Source organism: Tachysurus vachellii, chromosome 10, assembly GCF_030014155.1.
Source record: "Tachysurus vachellii isolate PV-2020 chromosome 10, HZAU_Pvac_v1, whole genome shotgun sequence".
Lineage (NCBI taxonomy): Eukaryota > Metazoa > Chordata > Actinopteri > Siluriformes > Bagridae > Tachysurus > Tachysurus vachellii.
In genome coordinates this window covers 2,769,942-2,797,203 of record NC_083469.1, presented here as the reverse complement: position 1 = coordinate 2,797,203, position 27,262 = coordinate 2,769,942, and the positions used below count along the sequence as shown (strand labels likewise).

At 41.7% G+C, this 27,262-nt stretch overlaps 2 protein-coding genes across 2 annotated transcripts in view; one reads left to right on the top strand and one right to left on the bottom strand.

Annotated features, from left to right (window-relative positions):
• Positions 1-1,350: 1,350 nt before the first annotated feature.
• Positions 1,351-22,008, bottom strand: LOC132852006 (glutamate-rich protein 1). Its single transcript, XM_060879003.1, has 6 exons — positions 21,702-22,008; positions 18,479-18,613; positions 18,251-18,391; positions 10,660-11,037; positions 7,149-7,343; positions 1,351-4,913 (listed from the first exon to the last, which is right to left on the bottom strand). Exons 1-6 carry the CDS (start codon positions 21,718-21,720, stop codon positions 4,828-4,830), a joined length of 954 nt encoding a protein of 317 aa, XP_060734986.1. The 5' UTR covers positions 21,721-22,008; the 3' UTR covers positions 1,351-4,827.
• A 268-nt stretch (positions 22,009-22,276) lies between these two features.
• Positions 22,277-27,262, top strand: part of dlgap2a (discs, large (Drosophila) homolog-associated protein 2a) — a 266,024-nt gene continuing 261,038 nt past the window's right edge. Inside the window, exon 1 of the mRNA XM_060879001.1 lies at positions 22,277-22,360. Within this exon, the coding sequence (XP_060734984.1) occupies positions 22,343-22,360 (18 nt within the window). The 5' untranslated portion in view covers positions 22,277-22,342. The remainder of the gene's footprint in view (positions 22,361-27,262) is intronic.

Here is a 27,262-nt window from a genome sequence, read left to right as displayed (position 1 = left end):
GGAGTGTGTGGGATTGGTTAATGTTTCTACAGTTGTGAGTGGGATTGGTTAATCCTTATGCAGGAGTGAGTGGGATTGGTTATTGTTTCTACAGTTGTGAGTGGGAGTGGTTAATCCTTATGCAGGAGTGTTGGGAATTGGTTAATGTTTCTACAGTTGTAAGTGGGAGTGGTTAATCCTACAGGAGTGTGTGGGATTGGTTAATGTTTCTACAGTTGAGAGTGGGAGTGGTTAATCCTACAGGAGTGTGTGGGATTGGTTAATGTTTCTACAGTTGAGAGAGGGATTGGTTAATGTTTCTACAGTTGAGAGTGGGAGTGGTTAATCCTTATGCAGGAGTGAGTGGGATTGGTTAATGTTTCTACAGTTGAGAGAGGGATTGGTTAATGTTTCTACAGTTGAGAGTGGGAGTGGTTAATCCTACAGGAGTGTTGGGAATTGGTTAATGTTTCTACAGTTGTGAGTGGGAGTGGTTAATCCTACAGGAGTGTGTGGGATTGGTTAATGTTTCTACAGTTGAGAGTGGGAGTGGTTAATGTTTCTACAGTTGAGAGTGGGAGTGGTTAATCCTTATGCAGGAGTGAGTGGGATTGGTTAATGTTTCTACAGTTGAGAGAGGGATTGGTTAATGTTTCTACAGTTGTGAGTGGGAGTGGTTAATCCTACAGGAGTGTGTGGGATTGGTTAATGTTTCTACAGTTGAGAGTGGGAGTGGTTAATCCTTATGCAGGAGTGTGTGGGATTGGTTAATGTTTCTACAGTTGAGAGTGGGATTGGTTAATCCTTATGCAGGAGTGTGTGGGATTGGTTAATGTTTCTACAGTTGTGAGTGGGAGTGGTTAATCATACAGGAGTGTGTGGGATTGGTTAATGTTTCTACAGTTGAGAGTGGGAGTGGTTAATCCTTATGCAGGAGTGTGTGGGATTGGTTAATGTTTCTACAGTTGTGAGTGGGATTGGTTAATCCTTATGCAGGAGTGAGTGGGATTGGTTAATGTTTCTACAGTTGTGAGTGGGATTGGTTAATCCTTATGCAGGAGTGAGTGGGATTGGTTATTGTTTCTACAGTTGTGAGTGGGAGTGGTTAATCCTTATGCAGGAGTGAGTGGGATTAGTTAATCATTGTACAGGAGTGTGTGGGATTGGTTAATGTTTTTACAAAAGTAACGGGGATTGGTTCATATTTATACAGGAGTGAGGGGGATTGGCTAATCTTTCTTTAGAAGTGTGTGGGATTGGTTAATCCTTGTACAGGAATGAGTGGGATAGATTTTTGTTTGTACAGGAGTGAATTGGATTGGTTAATCTTTAAGTGTTTAATCATTAACGCTGGTGTCAATTCAAGTCAAGTTTATTTATAAAGCACTTTTTTTTTAAACAACAAGTGTTTGTCAAAGTGCTGTACATACAGAAAGTACACATGGTTTATTAATACAAACACACAAATAAAAGAAAAAATACTTAAGACACAATAAAACAATAAAAAAAAGCAAGCAGCTCTCACATGGCATCGTATGCCAGACTGTAAAAATAAGTTTTTAGGGCAGATTTAAAGACCTCAAGTGTTTGAGCCTGTCTAATATAGAGAGGCAAACTGTTCCAGAGCTTTGGGGCCGCACTTGCAAAGGCTCGTTCCCCTGCTCTTCAGTTTCACTCTTGGTGAAAATTGGTGAGCAAATGGTCAGCAGACCTCAGTCACTCTTGACGGAGTGTACAGATTAATCAAATCTGATAAGAAACTTGGCGCTGACCCATTAAGAGATTTAAAAACAAGCACCAATATTTTAAGACATATGTTCCCGCTTTCGTGTGCCCGTCAATAGGCGAGCTGCCGCATTCTGGACCAGTTGCAGTCTGCAGAGGGAGGCCTGATTAATACCTAAATAAAGGCTGTTACAGTAATCAAGGCGACTTGAGATAAAAATATGCACAACTCCCTGAAAGTCCTTAGAGCACAGGAAAGGTTTCACCTTGGTGAGTTGTCTCAATTGGAAGAAACATGATTTAACTACTAAATTAATCTGTTGGTCCAATTTAAAATCACAATCCAAAACAACACCTAAATTTCTTACAAAGGGCTTCACATAAGGATTCAGCTCACCGAGGTTTAGGTCTACTGACTCACAGGTTCCCCCTGGCATAAACAACACCACTTCTGTTTTATTTTCATTAAAATTAAGGAAATTTAGTGCCATCCAGGTCTTATTTCTTCAAAGCACTGCAGTAGGGGCACTAGAGAGCAGGTATCTTTGCGTTTCAAGGGCAGATAAATTTGCAGGTCATCTGCATAACAATGAAAAGAAATACCAAATTTCCTAAAAATATGCCCTAAAGGGAGCATATACAGGGAGAACAGAATAGGCCCCAAAATGGAGCCCTGGGGGACCCCACATGGTGTGGTGGGATTAGTCAAAATATTCTGTGGGAGTGGACGGGATTGTTCAAAAATTTTGGGATTCAGCAGATGGCACTGCAGATGTGTTCAATATTATTCAAATTTCAATATTATAATATTATTATTTTTTGTTTTTATTTTTTATCAAAAAGCAGCATTGGGGATGCTTGGAAAAACAAACAAAAAAAAAGTCCTGTCCATCAAATTGATGATAATTAATGACTAAGAAGAGAAAAACAGCTGAAGGTTTTGACAATCACTAAAAACACTTTTACAATTTGCATTATGCTAAATATGTTGGATCGACTAAGTAACAGAGAAAAAATTTATTCATCCGCTTCATCACTGCGCCAAAAGAAATATCATGGTTTTATTTTTGCAGGTAATTCTTCAAGGGCATGTACTAACTTCCTCTCAAAAAAATGTTGGTTGGCTCTCATCTGACCTGAGGCAAGATTCTTTGATAAACTCTCACACAGTTTAGTGCACAGAGTTCTTAAATCGCCACAACAAACTTTTCCTGAATCAGAAATCATTTATCGTAATTCCCGTGCATGACCAAGTTGTCTTTGCTTTGACCTTCATTTCCTGCTGGACTGTGTGAGCAGCATAGAGATAATGAGAGCTCAGGCCTGAGTCGGAGACTAAATGTCACCATCAATGCAGTGAGGAAAGGGAGTAGCGAAGGCGCGTTGACATTTGCTGCTAAGATAATTAGCTGCTAAGAGGCTAAGCCAGAGGCTACTCATTATGAATGGACAAGACGTTTTGATTGAGAAATATGTTTATGAGCTCGGTATTGTAGAGCTTATAATCAGCACGAACAGTGAATTGACAGAATGTGCAAATTTTAAAGGTCTTATAATGAAGGTTATGAGGAAAATGAGGCCAGCTGCAATTAACTGAGTGTTTACACATAAATATTCGTTGAAATCCTTTAACTTTGATAGGACCAAGCTAGAGTTTTGACTATACATGTTATGTTACTGAGAAACGCAGATACTGAAAATACAAAAAGAATTTTAAATACCTGTAATTAATTGTGATGAATTAGCAATGGCAGAAATCGTAACTGTAATGCAAATCTTCTATTTTGACAAAATTGTGCACAAATAAAATAAAGAGGTATTCCTCATTTGATTAAAAAAAGTATAAATCTGATACAGAAGCTTGTTCCCACTTTAATCCTGTGGCAAGAAATAACCTCCTAGCAAGAAATAACCTCCTGTGGCAATTTTAAATGGCAAAAAATAACATAATATCAAGGGATATTTCCCGGTGACAACTTTAGCTAGCGAGAAAGGAACATCCTGAGGTAACTTTAGCTCGCTAGTTAAGGCAGCATCAGGAGAGCTCGTGGATTGAGAAGATAAAAGATAAAGGCAAGAATCCTTCAAACCTTTATATATTCTAAAAGATCATTTTTAAACATTGTGCTTACAGTAAGTTTTAGAGGTTTTAAGGTTATTATTAAATCCATAACTAACACAAATTAAAACGGAGGCTCAATTCATGTCTGTTTGTAAAGCATAAAGCATATCTGTTTGTTACATATGGAGTCACTTGGTTTTGCTCATCAAGGGGTTTCTTCAAAATCAAGCTGAACCTCATAGAGGTGGTTTTCCACACAGATACATACATTCGAGATACGGAACTTTCGAGAGGCAGCTGTTTTGGAAAGTACGTTCTCCAAAATAGCCTCATAATCTGTCAAAACGTTCTTGTGAATCTAGTCCATTGAACAGAATGAAGCCTAATCATCATATATTCTGCATTACATCTGTACCACTTTATAGGCAAGCCAAAGCTCACTCAGTATAACCTAGCACCCTAGCACTGGACTAGGTCTTTAAATGTGTAGAGCGATATTTAGGACATTTATTGTAGTTACAGCACTTTTTTCTGAAATTCAGACATTAGGTCCTGTTTGAAAGCTCGGTTGCTTTTGCATTATTGAGGTTTTGGATGTTTGGAAACCGAATCCATATAAATCACAGACAATTTATTATAACGATGATAAGGGGTTGTGATTGCCAAGAGTGTAATAAAGTCTTTAAAAACTTCACCTACCCTCTGGCTATGCTTCAGGAAGTGGGCTTAATGGTGAAGGCATTTGGAATTTTAAATCCCAGCACCTCCAAGCTGCCACTTTTGGTCTCTTTTTGGAACCGATGTCTTAACCCTCAGTTGGGTCACGTCTCACTTCAGTTATAAATCGCTTTGAAAAGTAAACATAAAACTCACTTTCAGATCCACTGCCCTGGCAGGTATAAAACACCCATACGGGAATAAGGCCGCTGTTTTGGACACCTTTTCATGAAAGTATCAGATGCCTAAACTGTGATGGCAGTAAATGCAGACCTTAATATTCTTAATACTCAAAGAGAGAGCTGACTCAGGAGGTGAAAGCAAACTGCAGAACCGCATGCGCGTCATGGTTGAGCATTTGTTTCCTTTTGGATGGGAAGAACTTCGGTTATCCAGTAGTGGAAGAGAGTGCAGGTTGCTTCGGTTTCATCTGAAGAGAAAAGAGAGAGGTAGAGGATCACAATGACTTAACTTAAACCAAATCATAGGCCCCGTTCACACTGCAGGTAAAAGTGGCCCAAATCTGATTTTTTTGGGGTCAAGTGACCAGGTCAGACTTCTTCAGGAGTAGTGTGAACACTCAAATCTAGCCCAGATCTGATTTTTTCAAATCAGATTCAGACCACTTCCATATGTGGTCCTGAATCAGACCCAAATCTGATTTTTTTCCAATGTGGCCGCAGTGTGAACAACCAAGGCGGATTTGATGCGACTTTTACGTCAATCTACATCGACATTCGTCACAATTATGCGCTGGCGAGTTCGCACACAAACGTGACTACGCCTACAAAATGGATCAAATAATCAAAAGTTGCCCTCGACATCCGAAAATTTTCAAAACACTGCGTCTCTGTGCTGCCATTACACAAACATTTAGAAAGAAAAGCGAAAATGCTTACTTCCTCCATAACCTCGCCAACTTTAGTGCAACGGTGTGCTGCGTGTGATGTCATTGTTATTGTTCGTTTGCGCATGCGGGTCAGTTCGAAAAAGCAAACAGTTCACACTGGTATCTGATATAGGCCACATAAAAGGTAATGTGAACAGCCAAACAAAAAAAATCAGATCTGAGCAAAATATCCGAATTGAGCATTAAGACTTGCAGTGTGAACGCGGCTAATGTCCACAGGACTGTAACGTGGCAGTTTTTCAAGTTAGAGAATGGTAAAAAGAAGGTGGTTTGGCTTCAAAATATGTCTATATTCTGTTGTATATTTGTATAAATTATTGTGTCATACAGTGCCAGAATCCACAAAATCACAGTAGCTAAAAGCTTCCATTAGACCATTAGCCAACATTACAATCAGAGTTTGGATGTCAGAAATGTATCGCTTAATCAACTACATTAGGTTAAGAGAAACAGTGTGTAAATTTAACTATTACTTTCAGCCATCGCTTCCAGCTCGATTCCCCTTTGCAGTTTACATAAAGTATATCCAGCATTTATAGTACCATTCTACGAAATGTTGGTGTGTAAGGACCCTGAAATTGATGAAGCAAACACTTTACGACTTCAGTCGCTCCTGATTGGTCTTTTCTCCGAAGGCCAAAAATTAAGCTTCGGGCACAGATGCTGTAGTCCATTGATTCTTAGTGTGCTGAGAAGCGTTAGTGAGCTGTAAAGAACATCTGAAGGACCTGAACTTCAATCACCACACAGAACAAGCAGGACATTAGCCATAATTATCAAACGCATACGAGAGCTGGGATATTTTGGGTCTTGTAGAACCAAATGACAGACTTTTAGCACTAATCAGGGATCTTTATTCTGAGGAAGACTAATCTCTCTGTTGATCTTGCCGGTCGGTATCCAGAGGGGAGGAGGACAGCAGACCAGAGGAGGACAGCAGGAGGACAGCGTCCACGTGTGAATCCCTTTGTGTCCAACAAAAGCCAACAGCTGTCCCACAAAGTGTTTGGTGGTTTGAGGCTTGAGGTTTTCAGCATCTCACTCCAGGAACTCTGGTGTTCTGTGTAGAAGATGTAGACTAAGTGCTTATATTAGTTTGTCAACCTAGACGCTGCTCGATACGTTTCCCAGTTTAAGCAATTTTTGCTTAAATAAAAACACAGATTCTTATTTGTGCATTCAACAAAGGATCAACAAAGTTGCATCGAGCAGCTTCCTGACTACATGCTTCTAAAGACTGTGAAACATGCCTGTCAGGTTACTTCAAATGTACGTCTTGTGTATTTATTCAGATGGCTCACGGCAGCGTCACGGAAAACGTGCGTCTCCATCAGTGCCGAGCGAGTGGAGATCGACGCCTGACTGCACCTTAAACTTCATCCGCTATGGCGATACATCAAGATACGTCATCATACATTCTTCAACAAACCAAAACCAAACACAGCAAATTATTCTGAAGAATCCTCTTCAATCATGAATGAGGGACTCGTAAATGATGCGGTGAGCATTTCCTGACACTAATGACAAGATAATGCTTGGGATAATGCGCCGAATGACACGCTCGATTGCGCGGAACATGCGCCGATCTTCATTCGTGCGATTTGGTTAATGATCTGAGAGGTCATGACGTGTATTCAGCTTCTCCCTTACAAGGCAGGTCTAATCCTTCTCTGAAACATCTCTGACATCAAATTCAACTTGTTTAAGTTTTATAAATAGAAATAAATTTGGGAATAATTTTGTTTATTCGCTCACCTTTAGGCAGCGTGGACGTTTGTGTGAACTCCTGCAGCACGGTGTGTAACTTCTCCACCTCCCTCTGACGCAGCAGCTCTCTGAGCCTCACGAGGACGGACAGGACGGCGGGGGGAGACGTATTGTCCGACAGACGAGTGAAGAGTGACTCTGTCGCGCTGAGAAGGACGGAGGGATCACCTGCACTGCGGGAGCCTGGGGGCGGACGAAGAGAAGAAAGAGGAAATGGGTAAAACCCCAGTCGTGATTAGAATCTGGTATAAAATTAGCTGTTGACTTCCGTGAATGTTATAAAAATGAAGCTACGCTGTAAAGCATTCAAGAAGACCTGACGTGTTTATTGTCTGCGATCATGTAAAGAATTAACTAGCTAGCTAACTTAGCAAGCTAATTTACAAAACGTAACAAGCTAGCTAATTTCACTGACTAAACGCCAAACATGCTTCTTTCAGCTGCGTCCGAAACCGCTTACTTCCATCCAATAATTAGGCAAAGTAGTGCTTAGGTGGCGGTTTTGGACGCAGTGTAAGTATACCGTCTATCAAGCTGATGCCTCGCGTCTCTACTTCTAATGACTTTTTATGGCGGATGTCAAACCATCTTTTGGTGCATTCACCGCCACCAACTGGACTGGAGTGTGAAGCACTAGTAAGCAGATGACGCCTCACGTCTCAATCGTCCTCGCGTCTTTTGACCAATCAGCATTCAGAAGCAAGATAAGACAATCACCTCTTTCGTCCCTCACTTCAAGCCACAGAGGACGAACAAAAAGCAATAAAGAGACACATTGCTAAACAACGAAAACGGGCACTTGAAAGGCTTGTGGTGGCCAAAAAAACAAAAGAAATAGCAATATTTGTGTTCATCAATTTATTAAGGTTCCAAGGCACTCAAATTGTATAGAGAAAAATTATTTCCAAGAAATTTTGGTAAAAATAGGATTAATAAAAGTGCTTTTTTCACTTGAAGCAAATGTTGTCTTTTCCCTTGTTTCCATGTTCAAGGGAATTTCGAACTTTGTCACCTTTTTCACCTCTTGTGAGTTTGCAGGTATGATAAATATCGACTGTTATTCGATGATAAAACTAAACCTCAAACTCTTCTAGTTATCCTACTTCTTCATGAGGAGCTTTCTGTAACAGCTTCAGCATCTCCTCCTCCTCCTCCTCCTGCTGCTGCTGAGCTCATCCCAGAACTCACAATAAGATCATACGGTTTGTCTTTTATCTTCTACCCCTGTGTACTCAAATGATTTATAATCCCAATATCTGGCGCCACCCAGAAGCCGACGGTTCCCTCTAAAGTCTGCTTCCTCACGACGGACCTCATTTATCAAGCTGGATACGGAGGGAAAATCGTTTGTATAAAAAAAAAAAAAAAAAAAAAAAAAAAAAAAGCAGCATTTAAATATACTCATTAGAAGCCAAACTAATGTACAGCCTGACTTCTGAGCAAATAATCTGCATGAATAGCTGTACTTTTAGATCTGAAATATACCTTCAGGGTCAAACTGCTTATTTTTATGACATTTCCAGAATTGAGTGTACGCCCTGGTCCAGAGCAGTGTACAGGAGAGCTTTGGAGTCTTTATCAAAAACACATCCTCATGCTAGTTCACTAGATCAGGCTAATAAGTGCACTATCCAGAACTAAGGGTGAATAAGAGTACCATCCTTGTTATTGGCGTTTTGTAAATAATAAATCAATTGTTATCATTACTCAGAAATTCAGAATTTAAAGGTGCGGTGCACGATGTCTGAAAGCCAATGTTGACATTTGAAATCACCAAAACAAACACGCCCCTAACCCAAATGGGCGTCACCCGTTTTGATAGCTCCGCCCCACACATACATACATAACCCAGGCAGCTATTATGGCAGAACCTGCTGGGGCGGCTGGCCGAGGGGATATTTTTATCAATAAATGGACACAATGAGTAATACTATGGTAATACAGATGTGTTTTTGTAGTACTGTGTGTTGTACCGTTGAAGGTTTAGCTCCGTTTCACACGGAAGACGTTCAGTTCTCTCCAGCGCTGCAAAGCTGATCCTATATTAACACGTGTCCTACTTCTTGCCTTCTGGTAAGCCTTTTTTTGCTTTTCGTTTTTATCCGCCATGTCAATGTTTCAATTGCGTTCTGCTAATGTCTGACATGTGCACTGAACACTCTCTCCACCTCATATTGACAAGACACGCCCCTTTCTGCTCATTGGCTACACGTTTGTTTTGTTTGTCGGCCCAACTCAGTTTTCTGAAACATTTTTCAAACATCGTGCACCTCACCTTTAAGACAAATATATCTAATCTTTAAGTTATGACAAAAATTCTGGTGTATAAAAATGGTGAAGGATTCAGCATTTGCTTATTATTATTAATTATTATTATTATTATTATGAATTAGTATACTGACACAGAAATTAGTAAAAATAACTTCCACTTCTGTCGTTCAGCTTTTCCCCTGATTGTTCATTTCGTTCTTCCAGCTGTCTGTGCTGTTTACCTTTTATGGAATTTAATGGGCGTAACTACATGCAAATGAGCTGTGCCAGGAAGGTGCTGTGCTCTTTACAGATGAGCAACACATGCGTTTAAAAAAAACAAAAAACTTTCTTTGTTTTGGCATATGTAAACCTTCACACACGACTTTTACTAAATAAAAATGCTAAATGAGACTCTGTGTTTCATCCTCACATCACCAGGGAGGTTTTCCTCACTTGTGCTCCCTCTGGCTTGTTCTTTAACGCCCCCTTTTCCACCGAGGCAGTTTGAGTGCTGGTTTGGAGCCTAATTTAGAACCAGTTCTTTCTTTTTCGACAGCCAAAGCACCGTCTCTGAACCAGGAAAAGTGCTTCTTAAGTAGCACCAAAACGTTGCTGGTCTAGACTTAAGAACCGCTTGTGTCAGGACCTGTGGGTGGAGCTACTGTTAGCGCCTGGGGGCGGGGCTACTGTTAGCGCATTTGATGATGTACCTTAAGTATACTAATGTTTAAATACACTTTTACTTTACCGCAATATGATCAATTATCAGCACACATGATAGTAAGTAGCTACATGCTAAGGCTAACTTTTTTTTCTGTGTAAATGATAAAATAACGTTATGTACTTTCTCGATTACAACCTCCGTTTATACAGATTACATGGAGCTGCACGTACACGTTGGATTCGCCGAGTTTGGATGTCAATGTAGGTTCACAAAGCCATGAGCATTAACAGTAAAGCAACATCCAACATTGTTGATGTTGTGTTTGTGTTTGCCGCTGCTGCGCTAACGTTGCTGTGTAACGTGACACGTATACAGTGACGTCAGACTCGACTCTGTGATGCTCTCTAACCGATGGAAAGGCAAACCGGTTCTTAGAAGGTTCACCAGTGGAACCAACTTTGAACCAGCACCAGCACCAGCTCTGAACCAGCACCCGGTTCTTTTTGGTGGAAAAGGGGTTAAATGTTCAAAAAAGTCATATTTTGCATGAACCCAACTGTTTTACACTCATTAGCAACTTACGATCTGAGAAATAGAGATCTCTTGTAGACTGAAGAAAGTCCACAACCTCTTCCACCTTCTTTTCTTCATCCTCCTCATCTTTTTTGTAAGTGAACTCGAGGGCCATGGATCGGGGCAGGAGGCCGAGTGCGAGCAGCTTCTCTTTGTGCCTCTTCCTCTTCATCTTCCTCCTCTTGTTTTTACTGAGACCTTCCGAGCCCTCTGCTTTCCCTGTATTTCTCTCCTCAGCATCTTCGGCTTTGTCGTCAGCAGCAGCAGCAGCGATAGGTGGATTCCCATCAGAGATTGTACCTGACTTTCTCTTCCTCCTTCGCTTCCTCCTCTTGCTTGCACGGTCATCTTCAGCGTCGCTGCGGTCTTCTGATCCTGGAAGATCAACTGGACAAAGCAATGGTGGGTCAGATGTGTACAAGTAGATCAGTGTCACAGGTTCCCGTTCAGATAACATTAGCGAGAAGGTCTCGGGGCACAGGATACATACATCAACATCTAATTAGCCTTCTTTCGTCTAATTAGTCACACACCTTTATATTGCGAAGGAAATAAATCTTAACGGCTTGCTGAATTTTCTTACAGTCTGCTTAGAGCAGATACTTGCCCACGTATCTCATGCACATTTGGGGGAATTAAACCAGTAGATGGTACTTTAGATCAAAAACTTCCTTTAGGTTTCCAAATGAGTTTTACTGTTCGAGATTTAATGCACAGCCTCATTAAACACAACCATGTTTCTCTTTAAAACCTTCCGCTGTCACCTTGATTGTTGTCATGAGCTGCTTCCAAAATAAAAAATCCAGAAGTCTGGATTGCAAAACACACCTTGTGGTAAGTTTTTTCACTGGCTACATGGAAGGTTTGAAAGAAGAAGTCCTGGGGAAAGTCGTGGCCTAATGGTTAGAGAGTTTGACTCCTAACCCTAAGGTTGTGTGTTCGAGTTTCAGGCCGCAATACCACGACTGAGGTGCCCTTGAGCAAGGCACCAAACCCCCCCAACTGCTCCCCGGGCGCCACAGCAAAAATGGCTGCCCACTGCTCTGGGTGTGTGTTCACGGTGTGTGTGTGTTCGCGGTGTTTGTGTGCGCACTTTGGATGGGTTAAATGTAAGGATGCACCGATCCGATATTTTGGATCGGTATCGACGCTGATCCAATCATTTTGAGTGGATCGGGTATCGGTGGTGCGTGACCGATCCAAATCCAATACCCGTGGTCATGGGCGTCGGAACCAGTCAAATCCTTTCTGCTTGAGGAATGCCCTCATAAATTAAACTCCATTCCGCGTTTTACCTACAGCATTGACCACGCTCCTGCTTCCTGAAATCCATGGACGTCGGAACCATTATGTGTGTGTGGGACAGGACACGCCCACTTTTTATTTACTTCCGACGCCCATGCACGTGGTGGTTTATTAATGAACAGCAAACATCATAGACTCTTGCTTAAACTTGTAAGAAAAATACATTTATATATTAAATTACATTAATGAAAATAAATATAATAAATTTTATAGGAAATATGTTGCACAACCGCCTGCGACAGACAGACAAGTTTAGCAGGAACCCTTTCCATTTACCTCAGCGCGTTAAACATGTCGCTCATTTGGGTGTAAGGTTTACTGTTTAATACAGTTTGTGTTGTGTTTCAAGAGCTCTAATTTAAGATTCACTTTAAAATATTGTCTTTTCTTCAGAAAATAATTAAATTTAATAATTGCAGTATAAATGGTTTAGATTGTTATACCACTAACTGTTAAAAGTACTGTTTGTTACTGCATTAATACTTTTTTAAGGTTTCTTGTGTTTTCATTTATCATCCAGTAATATGGGCATTTTTGTATTTCTTTCCCAGAAACAAATAAATCTTAATAACTAAGTGAGTTGTTTACATTCTTTAGTTTTAAAGGTAGAAAAGAACACAGGTATCGGATCGGTATCGGCCGATACTGGCAAACTCTGGTATCGGAATCGGATCGGAAGAGAAAAGGTGGTATCGGTGCATCCCTAGTTAAATGCAGAGAACAAATTCTGAGTATGGGTCAACGTACTTAGCCGTATGTCACGTCACGTGACGTCAACCCTGATAGAAAAATGTTAAGGAGAACAGAACAAGAGTATGCGATCTGTGGCACGGTGCTAGTCACTTTAATCTGATTTACATTTCACAAAATGATTGCAATTATGGTCGGACACACTAATTGTTCAAGCGTGCATGATTTGGAAGATGATTTGTGGCGTTGTTGTTATAACGATAGTGACGTCCTTATACAGATCACATGTTAATGCAGGTGTTAAGAGGTCCATGCTTTCAAAAACACTCCCCGTGCGTCGCTAATGCAAACGACGACAGCTGTTAAAAAACAGCAAGCCGTTAATGCGCTCTGCTTAGCCGACTCTAAACGTACTGATTTTTTTCCCCCTTCGGATGAAGACTAAAAGCTGTTTGGAAACATGGTGCAATTTAGCTGAACACAAAAAAAAACACATCCTGGCTTGTCATTACATTTTATGTTATGAATAATTAAGAAATACATCGCTTTGTCGATGCGCTGTTATATAAAAATCATCGACAGCCGTGTGAAGTTTTCTAAAACAGCACATCCTGTAGAGTTTTCCTCCTTTTATATAGATGTCCGGTTAAAACCCTCGCTGTGATTGAAGTGCCCTTCAAGTCGAGCTCGGAGCCACTGATCACAAAACCTTTCACCATAAACCTCATTGTAATGAGCGGGAGGGTTCAGACACGGCAGATGAGAGCGGAGTACTTAATGATACGGATAATGGGAGTGTGTGTGTGTGTGTGTGATGTTATTGTGCTACCCGAGTTCAACAGAATCTATTTTTATCACTTGCCATCTCAAAGCGATATGAGCGACCGGCATTTAGTTCCTTATTCCACAGTGTAAAGGAAGTTCATATCACATTAAAGCTGCTGCAAGCAATATTTTAAAAGAACACTTGAAATAAACGACCTTTACATCCTGATAACGGTCACTGAAATAGCTGCTGTGAGAAAGGAGAATGTCTCCGTGACCTTTCTAGACTCTGTAGGCAACAACTAAATATTTCTAACACACTCTTGCACTACTGACCAATCAGGGAACTTCTCACGAAGCTCTTTGGGTAGGTAATAAACACAATGAAACATGATAAGTTGGTGCAGTTGAGGAAAATGAAATATGTCTAAAAGTTGTAAATCTCCCAAACTATTACTGAGGTATTGGATTTAAAATCAGACCTGACTGTTAGCTGTACAACTAAACTGGACATGATACTTAATCATGTAAAGCGTTACTATTAAATTACGGTGAAAGAGTCGTGATGTGAACAAGTGGACCAAGATCTCATTGATGCTACAGTAAATATAGCAATGCAATGCTCTCTCTCTCTCGCGCATATATATATATATATATATATGCGTCTCTACATTACTACGATAGAAAGGTGTTATTTGTGTAGTAACAGCGTTTAGCTCAGGAGTTATTGACTCAGGAAACTCCAATCTGTGAATATGTGACCAACTTCCTGCTCCTTCAGTTCTCTCCAGCGCTGGAAAGCTGATCCTATATTAACACGTCCTACTTCTTACCTTATCGTAAGCCTTTCTTCACTTTCTTTCTTTGTTTTTATCCTCCATGTCAATGTTAAAACCGCTTTCTGCTAATGTCACACATGCGCACTGAACACTCTCTCCGCCCATATCGACAAGACACGCCCCTTTCTGCTCATTGGCTACACGTTTGTTTTGATTTTTGTTTTGTTTGTCGTTCCGACTCAGTTTTCTGAAGCATTTCTCAAACATCGGAGACCTCACCTTTAAACAGTAGGAGCAGTGCGAAACCTCTGACCACATAAACACAGGATTCTGTTCAGTTTATAATCACACAGGGAAATATTTCAGGTGGGAAAATCCCTAAACAGAGCAAACTGTGTCCGTCACAGTGCCACTTGCCTCTGAGTGGATTACGGTGCGAAGTTATACAAGTTCATCAAGTTGGAGTGAACAAGACTAACCGCTTCACACCCCTCGTCCTTCTACCGTCAGTGAACCGTCACTATATATTCCTGCCTTAGCTGGCAAAAAGAGAACATCGTCTGTGGTCACCTGTCTTGTTGTAGAAATGTCGTGCGGTCATGAAATATCCTGTACTGTACGTGTTTTGGTTTTTGAACGTGGACTCAGAGGCACTTTGATGGATGTCTTTAACGAATTAAATGCATAAATTTTACTTCTCTGTCTCTGTATGCAGATCTTTGTTAGATTTATCATGCTGATGGACACGCCCACATCGAGGTACCAATAGTCGCTGTCACTCACTGAAAACGAATGGTCTCGGGTCATTATGTGGCCGTGTCTTGCTGTGTGCGTGAACGGAGCATAACGTATACTTCCTCCGATATGCATGCAGACTGCCTTCCACGTTTTCTTTCTGCTGCTTCGCACCGTAATCCACTCAGAGGCAAGTGGCACTGTGACGGACACAGTTTGCTCTGTTTAGGGATTTTCCCACCTGAAATATTTCCCTGTGTGATTATAAACTGAACAGAATCCTGTGTTTATGTGGTCAGAGGTTTCGCACTGCTCCTACTGTTTAAAAGTGGGGTCTCCGATGTTTGAGAAATGCTTCAGAAAATGAGTCGGAACGACAAACAAAACAAAAATCAAAACAAACGTGTAGCCAATGAGCAGAAAGGGGCGTGTCTTGTCGATATGGGCGGAGAGAGTGTTCAGTGCGCATGTGTGACATTAGCAGAAAGCGGTTTTAACATTGACATGGAGGATAAAAACAAAGAAAGAAAGTGAAGAAAGACTTACGATAAGGTAAGAAGTAGGACGTGTTAATATAGGATCAGCTTTCCAGCGCTGGAGAGAACTGAAGGAGCAGGAAGTTGGTCACATATTCACAGATTGGAGTTTCCTGAGTCAATAACTCCTGAGCTAAACACTGTTACTACACAAATAACACCTCTTTTCTATCGTAGTAATGTAGAGACGCAGCTACAACCGCGTTTGGTTTTGCTTTGTTACACAGAACTAATATATGCCTTTGTCCTTTACATGATTATTCTTGTGTGTCATTTTTGCTTGTTTGTTTATCTACAATCGTATTGTTCTTCCCTTCAGCTATGATAAAGACACATTTCTTTCCATTAGTTGCCTGGGTTACGTATGTATGTGTGGGCGGAGCTATCGATGCAGGGGTGGGACCCATTTGGGTTAGGGGCGTGTTTGTTTTGGTGATTTCAAATATCAACATTGGCTTTCAAACATCAGAGACCCCACCTTTAACACTGAATCCTGACTCTTCAGAATCTGCCCTTGTGTCACACTGTACATTCCTAAACCCTGCTGTAACCTTCTTCTCATTTGCATATTCACGCATCAACAACCCTGATTGGATAAATCCGGCGTGCTGCCGCTTTAAATAACGACTCGTTAATCTTAGAGATCTCATCATCTTTTTGAAGCCGAGATCATCTGCTGTAAATATGAGTAAAATCTCCAGTGACCCATTCTTTTAACACGTAAATCAGTTCTCCTAACGTTTTTAATCAACTTTCTCCCGTCGTCGACGTCCCGCTTCGTCTCTTTCGTGTCTGCGATTACCGCACGAACCATTTCGGAACTATTTCGGGTTGCCACAACTGACAGAATCCCCTAATAAGAGCGATAAGGTTTCTGAACCACAGGAAAACGATTAGTTAGAGTATTTAAGAAATGGATGGTGGGAAGATCATCGCTTCTCAGCCACCAGTATTTTAATTATAATATCGTCTGATGAAGTACGTCGAATATGAATATAAATCGGGATAGGTTCCTGGGAAAAGCGGGCCATCCGGCTGAGAACGGCGTCTCTCCTTTTTAATGCTAGGAATCAGAAGGATCTAGTTATTAATTGCCTTGTAAATCCAGAGGCTGATGGAGCTGAGTGGAATCAAAAACATCTTAATCCTCTCAGGGTGCTTTAACACGTATTAGACCGTTTGCTGAGTCTGAACCAGAGAAAGTTTTGTGCTATTGCTTGGGGTCGATTTCATACCTCACGTAACTCTATTAGCCTCCGACCTAAAATAAAATCAATAAACACTATAAAGTGTATCCGTGATGAAGTGTTGAGGCTTTCGGGTCTTCTTCTGTGGACAAATTATAGCAGCTACTGTATATGCAGCTATATCCCACAGGGAGCGTAGGCGTCGTCTTAACCTTGGGGTTTATTTTCAGTATTTAATGTTTCTTGACAATATTTAAACACTATTAAAGGTGAAAATGTAATAAATTAAATTGTGATGTTAAGGAAAGGATTGAGAGTCGTGTCCCGTGTTTGCGAAGCTGAACAGCGCTGCAGTACTCGAACATCAGTATTCACGTTGACACTACTAATGTGTGTGATGCTCATCACAAGGGTTTGTTTACAGGCCAATCATCTGCTCTGGTGAACAAGAATGTTTGTTCATTTACTGCCATTAAAACGGTATGAGATGAAATCAGACGCCACATCTCGGTTAATCATTTAGAGTTTTTAAAATTCTCCTTAAAAGCATCTCCTTATGTGATGATCAGAGATAAGTCTGTTTTATTAATCACATTCACTAAGGGAGTAAATATTTACTCATTCAATCTGTCACAGTGAAGGGGGTGTGGCCTTTGTGCCTGTCAGTCTAAAAGGAGGAGGTGTGGCCTTTGTGTCTGTCAGTCTAAAAGGAGGAGGTGTGGCCTTTGTGTCTGTCAGTCTAAAAGGAGGAGGTGTGGCCTTTGTGCCTGTCAGTCTAAAAGGAGGAGGTGTGGCCTTTGTGTCTGTCAGTCTAAAAGGAGGAGGTGTGGCCTCTGTGCCTGTCAGACTTAAAGGAGGAGGTGTGGCCTTTGTGCCTGTCAGTCTAACAGGAGGAGGTGTGGCCTCTGTGCCTGTCAGTCTTAAATGAGGAGGTGTGGCCTCTGTGCCTGTCAGTCTTAAATGAGGAGGTGTGGCCTCTGTGCCTGTCAGTCTAAAAGGAGGAGGTGTGGCCTCTGTGCCTGTCAGTCTTAAATGAGGAGGTGTGGCCTCTGTGCCTGTCAGTCTAACAGGAGGAGGTGTGGCCTCTGTGCCTGTCAGTCTAACAGGAGGTGTGGCCTCTGTGCCTGTCTGTCTAACAGGAGGAGGTGTGGCCTCTGTGGCTGTCTGTCTAACAGGAGGAGGTGTGGCCTCTGTACCTGTCTGTCTAACAGGAGGAGGTGTGGCCTCTGTGCCTGTCTGTCTAACAGGAGGAGGTGTGGCCTCTGTGGCTGTCAGTCTAACAGGAGGATGTGTGGCCTCTGTGCCTGTCTGTCTAACAGGAGGAGGTGTGGCCTCTGTGGCTGTCTGTCTAACAGGAGGAGGTGTGGCCTCTGTGCCTGTCAGTCTAACAGGAGGAGGTGTGGCCTCTGTACCTGTCTGTCTAACAGGAGGAGGTGTGGCCTCTGTCTTAATGAAGATGGCATAGCCTCTGTTCCTGTCAGTACCACTAAAGAATAATTTGTGTGTGTAACACTATTGCAGTTAAGAGTATAATCCTAGTGACGGCTCCTCTGCTTGGAGGGATTGTGTGTGTGTGGATTGCACTACATTCACACACACTTACCAGGCGTCTCATCTGCATTATTGACAGCTTGTGCATCAGAGAGCGACCCCAATCCATCTCCACTGGCAGGGATGTAGTCTTTAGGTGGAGGGAGGACGGTGTACACCTTCCTGCCTGATACAGCAGACAATCCTGCATGACCTGTATAGATCAAAATGTGAGCTAGAAAGAGTAAACACCCACAAAATATTTATTACCGTAAAATAAGAGTATAACGTGTAGCCTTACCAGACACTTTGCTTGGCTTCAGTTGAAAACCTTTCAAGCATTTAGTGGCTTGGGGATGATGGACAGGAGTCCATGGGACTTTTTCTACCTTTGGCGTAGCAGGGTAGAGTCTCTGCAGGACTTTCGCCTGAAATACTGACACAGTGGAGAAATCAGTAAATCAGCAGACATTGAAAGGAAATATCCACCTTAAATGATGTGTATTTTAATATTTATAATCATTACCTGATTAGTTTCGATTTTATGACTATATTATTATTACCATGATGTTTTCTCTGGCTGCTGAACTGCGGTGCAGATTTTCCCTTTTAGAGTTTATCTTTAGTTCAATTCAATTCAATTTATTCGTAGAGCACTTTTAACAACGGACATCGTCTCAAAGTAGCTTTACAGAAGTATAGAAACAGGATAAAAATGTAAACGTGTAAAAGTGTAAAATTGAAGTAGTATTTATTTATCTCTAACATCTCTCCCTAATGATCCAGTCTGAGGTGACGGTAGGGCTGGGCGATATGGCCGAAAACTGTATCACGATATCAGTGTTTCATATCGGTCGATATCAATAATTATTGAACTTTTTTATGGCCCATTTAAAATAAGGACCAGGAGAAAAATATATTAAATTTAAACATTTTTATTTTAAGCTAAACCTTCGTCTTATCATAATCCTCAAATAATTCAAATGTAAACATAAGTCTAAAGTCACAATGAACACTTAACAATTATCTCTTAACATTTAAGGTGCAAAATGAAAGAAAATCAAAGAAATGCTTAATAAAGTGTAATAAAATAGTGCAAAGTGTTAAATATAAACAGAGTAACCTGAGAATTTAGTGCAAGTTTAGTGTTAGGAGGTTCACTAACTGTTCACCTTCTGGTGAATAAAGTGTTTTAAAATATGTGCAGTGTTTTTTAAACATAAATAAAACTGAGGTAGACTGAGATACGTCTGTAATATAAAACACAAACCTGATACACTACAGTAACATTGTTTAAAATATAAAACCTGCAGAAATATGAAAACGTCACTCGTTATTCTTACTGACTATTCAAGTATATTTTAATATATACCGATGATGTGATGACTGACAGTTCTGATAATTCAGCACTTAGGCCGCGTTCACACTGCAAGTCTTAATGCTCAATTCTGATATTTTGCTCAGATCTGATTTTTTTTGTTTGGCTGTTCACATTACCTTTTAAAATGTGGCCTATATCAGATACCAGTGTGAACTGTTTGCTGTTTCGAACTGACCCGCATGCGCAAACGAACAATAACAACAACGTCACACGCAGCACGCCGTTGCGCTAAAGTTGGCGAGGTTATGGAGGAAGTAAGCGTTTTCGCTTTTCTTTCTAAATGTTTGTGTAACGACAGCACAGAGACGCAGTGTTTTGAAAATTTTCGGATGTCGAGGGCAACTTTTGATTATTTGATCCATTCTGTAGGCGTAGTCACGTTTGTGTGCGAACTCGCCGGCGCATAATTGTGACGAATGTCGATGTAGATTGACGTAAAAAGTCGCATCAAATCCGCCTCGGTTGTTCACACTGCGGCCACATTGGAAAAAATCAGATTTGGGTCTGATTCAGGACCACATATGGAAGTGGTCTGAATCTGATTTGAAAAAATCAGATCTGGGCTAGATTTGAGTGTTCACACTACTCCTGAAGAAGTCTGACCTGGTCACTTGACCCCAAAAAAATCAGATTTGGGCCACTTTTACCTGCAGTGTGAACGGGGCCTTATAGATATGAAGCAGTGAATATAATTATGGTGAGTTGTTAATCAGGGTGATTGTCTGGGGAAATTAAAGTGTTCCTATGTCTGGGAGTTTTAGTAAACAAAGTTCTGTAGCGCCTGAGAGAAGGGAGGAGCTGAAAAAATTGTGTCCAGGGTGCAAAGGGTCAGTAGTGATGTTTCCTGCCCGGGTTCTGGTTCTTGGGTAGTGAGCAGGGGGGCACCAGTTATTTTTGTTCACAGATGAAACCCAGAGCACAAACCTGACCGACGCAGCAGCAGTTCAAAGACAAAGACGGTGTGATGATCTCCAAGTGGTTTTATTTACAGTGATCACACGAGTCCCATACATGCATGTCCATGCAGATCCGTCCCCTTAGAACCCAAACTACACTGCGATATTTTGGATGTGTCCATCTTGATAGCTCAATTTTTCACATCTTCCCAAAGATTAGGGTTCAATTAGGTTAAAACTGGAGTTAAACAAATATCCCGTAACACTGGATGGAAAATACTCATCCATTTTGATGGAACTGATGAAAACAGCAAATTATCAGCATTTTTTTTTTTACAGAATTAAAACAACATCCCATTTAATCCATGTTACTATATTTAGGGGTCCAAGCACTAAAGGTAACTACAGTGGAGCAATAGAAAGAGCTGTGGCTTCAAAACATATTATTTGGAAAACCTGAAAATAAAAACATACCTGAAGAGTTTATAGTTTGAGTGATACACAGGTGTTGTGTTAGCTTAATGGAGTGATGGCACGCGCATATACCTATTTATGCCTAGCACACCTGGCAATGCACGCACACATACCTATTTATGCCTAGCACACCTGGCACTGCACGCACACATACCTATTTATGCCTAGCACACATACCTATTTATGCCTAGCACACCTGGCACTGCACGCGCACATAGCTATTTATGCCTAGCACACATACCTATTTATGCCTAGTACACATACCTATTTATGCCTAGCACACCTGGCACTGCACGCACACATACCTATTTATGCCTAGCACACATACCTATTTATGCCTAGCACACCTGGCACTGCACGCGCACATACCTATTTATGCCTAGCACACCTGGCACTGCACGCGCACATACCTATTTATACCTAGCACACCTGGCACTGCACGCGCACATACCTATTTATGCCTAGTACACATACCTATTTATACCTAGCACACCTGGCACTGCACGCGCACATACCTATTTATGCCTAGCACACCTGGCACTGCACGCACACATACCTATTTATGCCTAGCACACCTGGCACTGCACGCGCACATACCTATTTATACCTAGCACACCTGGCACTGCACGCGCACATACCTATTTATGCCTAGCACACCTGGCACTGCACGCGCACATACCTATTTATGCCTAGCACACCTGGCAGTGCCCCCGCAGCATCAACAGTCAGATTTCAGCACAATAAAACGAATTAGCGATGTTACCTCAGCTTACCTTCTTTTCTGAGCGACATGTTGACTGTTTGGGTTTGTTCTTCTCCTCAGACAGTTAGTTAGTTACTACAGTTAGTTTCCCCTCATTAAAGCTACAAAACACAAACACTGCCGCTAGCTAGGTTTAGTTAGCTTAGCCAGCTAGCTAGGTTTAGCTAACCGGTGGTTAAAACTGGCTATGGCTTTCATTCTGATATCATTTAAGCGCATATGATTCTATTTCGAAAAGTATAAACTACATTTTCTCGTAATCAAAGAACGTAGATCATATCACTGCGCACATAGCGCTAGCTGCTAGCGACCTTACCAAGATGGCGGCGCTGTGTGACAATATGCACGTCACTACCACGCGCCAACATATTTGTTCCGCCCTTCTTTGTGGAAAATCCCGCCTCGTGAAATGTGATTGGACAGTTGCGAAGTACAAAAAAAAAAAAAAAAGAGGAGGAGGGAGGGGAGACACGCGTGCTTTGAAAGCGGAGGCTGTTCAGCATCAGGACCAGTGTGTGTGCGCGCCTCGGGATCAACCGAGCACGCGGACGGGTACGCGCGCGCGTGCACGCTGGCTGTGCAAACTTCCCCACGTCTTCAGTATGTGAGTAAAAGGGGGAAGCAACGGGGAAATATACTGGATCACCTATAATGTCAGCGCTGAAAAAGGTTGGTGTGCAGCATGCATCCCTCTCTCTCTCTCTCTCTCTCTCTCTCTCTCTCTCTTCTCTCACTCACTCACTCACACACACACACGCTGCAGTAGTTTATGTGCACACAGAGTTTAGATGCATGAGGATTAAATTTAGGGAAAAAAAACATCTAATATTTAAACTCTGCGTAAAAACAAGCAGGAACAAGCATATAGCGTAAGGGCAGTTTATTACACCTCATGATGCATGATATAAATAAGACTTTATTGGATAATGATAATAATGAATATTATTATTACACCTAGAGAATTGGATATGGAATTGTGCAGAAGTTTTCACCAAAGTTCAACTAACTTTCATTTCAGACTCGTTCGGCTTCACAGACACAAAACCCTTCGCGTGATATGTACAGTATTATTCATGCAGGTTTAAATGAAACGCACATCGAATGTCAAATCGGTCCGACACCCAAGGTACACGACATTTGCAAGTTATGTAAAATATGAATCGTCCGATGATGCTTTAAGGCAGATCGGGCAAAGATTTTCATACATTCACGGTTAAAAAATACATCAGTGGTATAAAATCCAGTCCAATGTAGGTCCAGCATGGCATTTCATATTAAAGGAAGAAGAAAAAGGACATTTCCTCTGCAGGGGTTCAGAGCTGCGCTCGCTGGACTCGGTCCCACTGAAACGCTTCGGTGCCTGGACGATGATGGACAGATTTGTATTGAGCCAGAGAGAAAGAGCGAGAGAGAGCACAGCATGACCGAGCATGAACAGTTTTCTGGAAACACATAACATTAATCCAATACACAAATCACACTAGCATTGTGAGCCACAATATTCTCAGGGTATAAGAAGGAATATCAGTTAGAACTAGTGAACTTGCAGCATCTGCGAGCTGTAATGCAACGTCGGCTATTATGCAGCTGCTAAATGTAGTTTATGTACTTTGTGTACAGTTAGTGTGTGTTGAGGAATCATCATGACGCGCTTTATTTATATATAAATACATTATATATATATATATATATATATATATATATATATATATATAAAGCACTCGCTAATCAATCGTTCATTCATTTATTTATCCATTCCTTCACTAGTAAATAACTAAACTTTTTACATTAAATAAATACTAAGTAAAAACATGTTTTATGTCTTTATGATTGCTCTTTAACATCTACACATACACACATCAGGGCAGAAAGGCATCATCTCAGGCTTTATCCTGGTTATGGTGGAACTGCTGCATGAAAGAAGTGTGCTGGTTCTGATCTGGACTGATGCTCTGTGGAAAACTGTGTGTCAGAGAGAGAGAAAGGGGTGGGCCGGGGGCTGTGGGGGGGGGGGGGGTCTGTCTCGTTTACAATGCAGGCTCAAGTCCACGGAATGGATGAATGGACAAAGGCAAGGTGAATGATAGTGTGTTAAGTCAAGTGTCTTTATTCACATTTCAACCATATACATCTGGTAAAGTATACAGTGAACAATGTTCCTTCAGGATATGTGCTACATAATAGAACACAGACGTACACAAGACTACACAGACCTATGTGAGGCTACACAGACATATGTGAGACTACACACCTATGTGAGACTACACAGACATATGTGAGGCTACACAGACATATGTGAGACTACACAGACATATGTGAGACTACACAGACATATGTGAGACTACACAGACATATGTGAGACTACACACCTATGTGAGGCTACACAGACATATGTGAGGCTACACACCTATGTGAGACTACACACCTATGTGAGACTACACAGACATATGTGAGACTACACACCTATGTGAGACTACACACCTATGTGAGACTACACACCTATGTGAGACTACACAGACCTATGTGAGACTACACAGACATATGTGAGAATACACACCTATGTGAGACTACACAGACATATGTGAGACTACACAGACCTATGTGAGACTACACAGACCTATGTGAGACTACACAGACATATGTGAGACTACACAGACATATGTGAGACTACACACCTATGTGAGACTACACAGACATATGTGAGACTACACAGACATATGTGAGACTACACACCTATGTGAGACTACACACCTATGTGAGACTACACAGACCTATGTGAGGCTACACACCTATGTGAGACTACACAGACATATGTGAGACTACACAGACATATGTGAGGCTACACACCTATGTGAGACTACACACCTATGTGAGACTACACAGACATATGTGAGACTACACACCTATGTGAGACTACACAGACATATGTGAGACTACACACCTATGTGAGACTACACACCTATGTGAGACTACACAGACATATGTGAGACTACACAGACATATGTGAGACTACACAGACATATGTGAGACTACACAGACATATGTGAGACTACACACCTATGTGAGACTACACAGACATATGTGAGACTACACAGACCTATGTGAGGCTACACAGACCTATGTGAGGCTACACAGACCTATGTGAGGCTACACAGACCTATGTGAGGCTACACAGACATATGTGAGGCTACACACCTATGTGAGACTACACACCTATGTGAGACTACACAGACATATGTGAGACTACACACCTATGTGAGACTACACAGACATATGTGAGACTACACAGACCTATGTGAGACTACACAGACCTATGTGAGACTACACAGACCTATGTGAGACTACACAGACATATGTGAGACTACACACTTATGTGAGACTACACAGACATATGTGAGACTACACAGACCTATGTGAGGCTACACAGACATATGTGAGGCTACACACCTATGTGAGACTACACACCTATGTGAGACTACACAGACATATGTGAGGCTACACACCTATGTGAGACTACACACCTATGTGAGACTACACAGACATATGTGAGACTACACACCTATGTGAGACTACACAGACCTATGTGAGACTACACAGACATATGTGAGACTACACACCTATGTGAGACTACACAGACATATGTGAGACTACACAGACCTATGTGAGACTACACAGACATATGTGAGACTACACACCTATGTGAGACTACACAGACATATGTGAGACTACACAGACCTATGTGAGACTACACACCTATGTGAGACTACACAGACCTCTGAGACAATACACAGACCTATATGAGACTACACAGACCTATGTGAGACTACACAGACCTATGTGAGGCTACACAGACCTATGTGAGAATACACACCTATGTGAGACTACACAGACCTATGTGAGACTACACAGACCTATGTGAGACTACACAGACCTATATGAGACTACACAGACATATGTGAGACTACACAGACCTATGTGAGACTACACAGACCTATGTGAGACTACACACCAATGTGAGACTACACAGACCTATGTGAGACTACACAGACCTATGTGAGACTACACACTACACAGACCTACTGTATGTGAGACTACACACCTATGTGAGACTACACAGACCTATGTGAGACTACACAGCCATACAAGAGACTACACAGACCTATGAGAGTCTACACAAACCTCCGAGACACTACACAGACCTATGTGAGACTACACAGACCTCCAAGACACTACACAGACCTATGTGAGACTACACAGACCTATGTGAGACTACACAGACCTACAAGAGACTACACAGACCTCCGAGACACTACACAGACCTATATGAGACTACACAGACCTACAAGAGACTACACAGACCTATGTGAGACTACACAGACCTACGAGAGACTACACAGACCTACGAGAGACTACACAGACCTACAAGAGACTACACAGACCTATGTGAGACTTCACAGACCTTTACAGAGACAAAACAGACCTATGTGAGACTACACAGACCTATGTGAGACTTCAAAGACCTTCACAGAGACTAAACAGGCCTATGTGAGACTACACAGACCTACAAGAGACTACACAGACCTACAAGAGATTACACAGACCTACGTGAGACTACACAGACCTATGTGAGACTACACAGACCTATGTGAGACTTCACAGACCTACAGGAGACAACACAGACCTCCGAGACACTACACAGACCTACAAGAGACCACACAGACCTATGTGAGACAACACAGACCTACAAGAGACTACACAGACCTCAGAGACACTACACAGACCTATATAAGACTACACAGACCTATGTGAGACTACACAGACCTATGTGAGACTACACAGACCTATGTGAGACTTCACAGACCTACAGGAGACAACACAGACCTCCGAGACACTACACAGACCTACAAGAGACCACACAGACCTATGTGAGACAACACAGACCTACAAGAGACTACACAGACCTCAGAGACACTACACAGACCTATATAAGACTACACAGACCTATGTGAGACTACACAGACCTACAAGAGACTACACAGACCTACAAGAGACTACACAGACCTATGTGAGACTACACAGACCTCCGAGACACTACACAGACCTACAAGAGACTACACAGACCTATATGAGACTACACAGCCCTACAAGAGACTACACAGACCTATGTGAGACTACACAGACCTACAAGAGACTACACAGACCTATGTGAGACTACACAGACCTATGTGAGACTACACAGACCTATGAGAGATTACACAGACCTACAAGAGACTACACAGACCTATGTGAGTCTTCACAGACCTATGTGAGACTACACAGACCTATGTGAGACCACAAAGACCTTCACAGAGACTAAACAGGCCTATGTGAGACTACACAGACCTACGCGACACTACACAGAAACACAGACCTATGTGAGACTACACAGACCTATGTGAGACAACATAGACCTCTGAGACACTACACAGACCTACAAGAGACTACACAGACCTCCGAGACACTACACAGACCTACAAGAGACTACACAGACCTATGTGAGACTACACAGACCTACAAGAGACTACATCGACC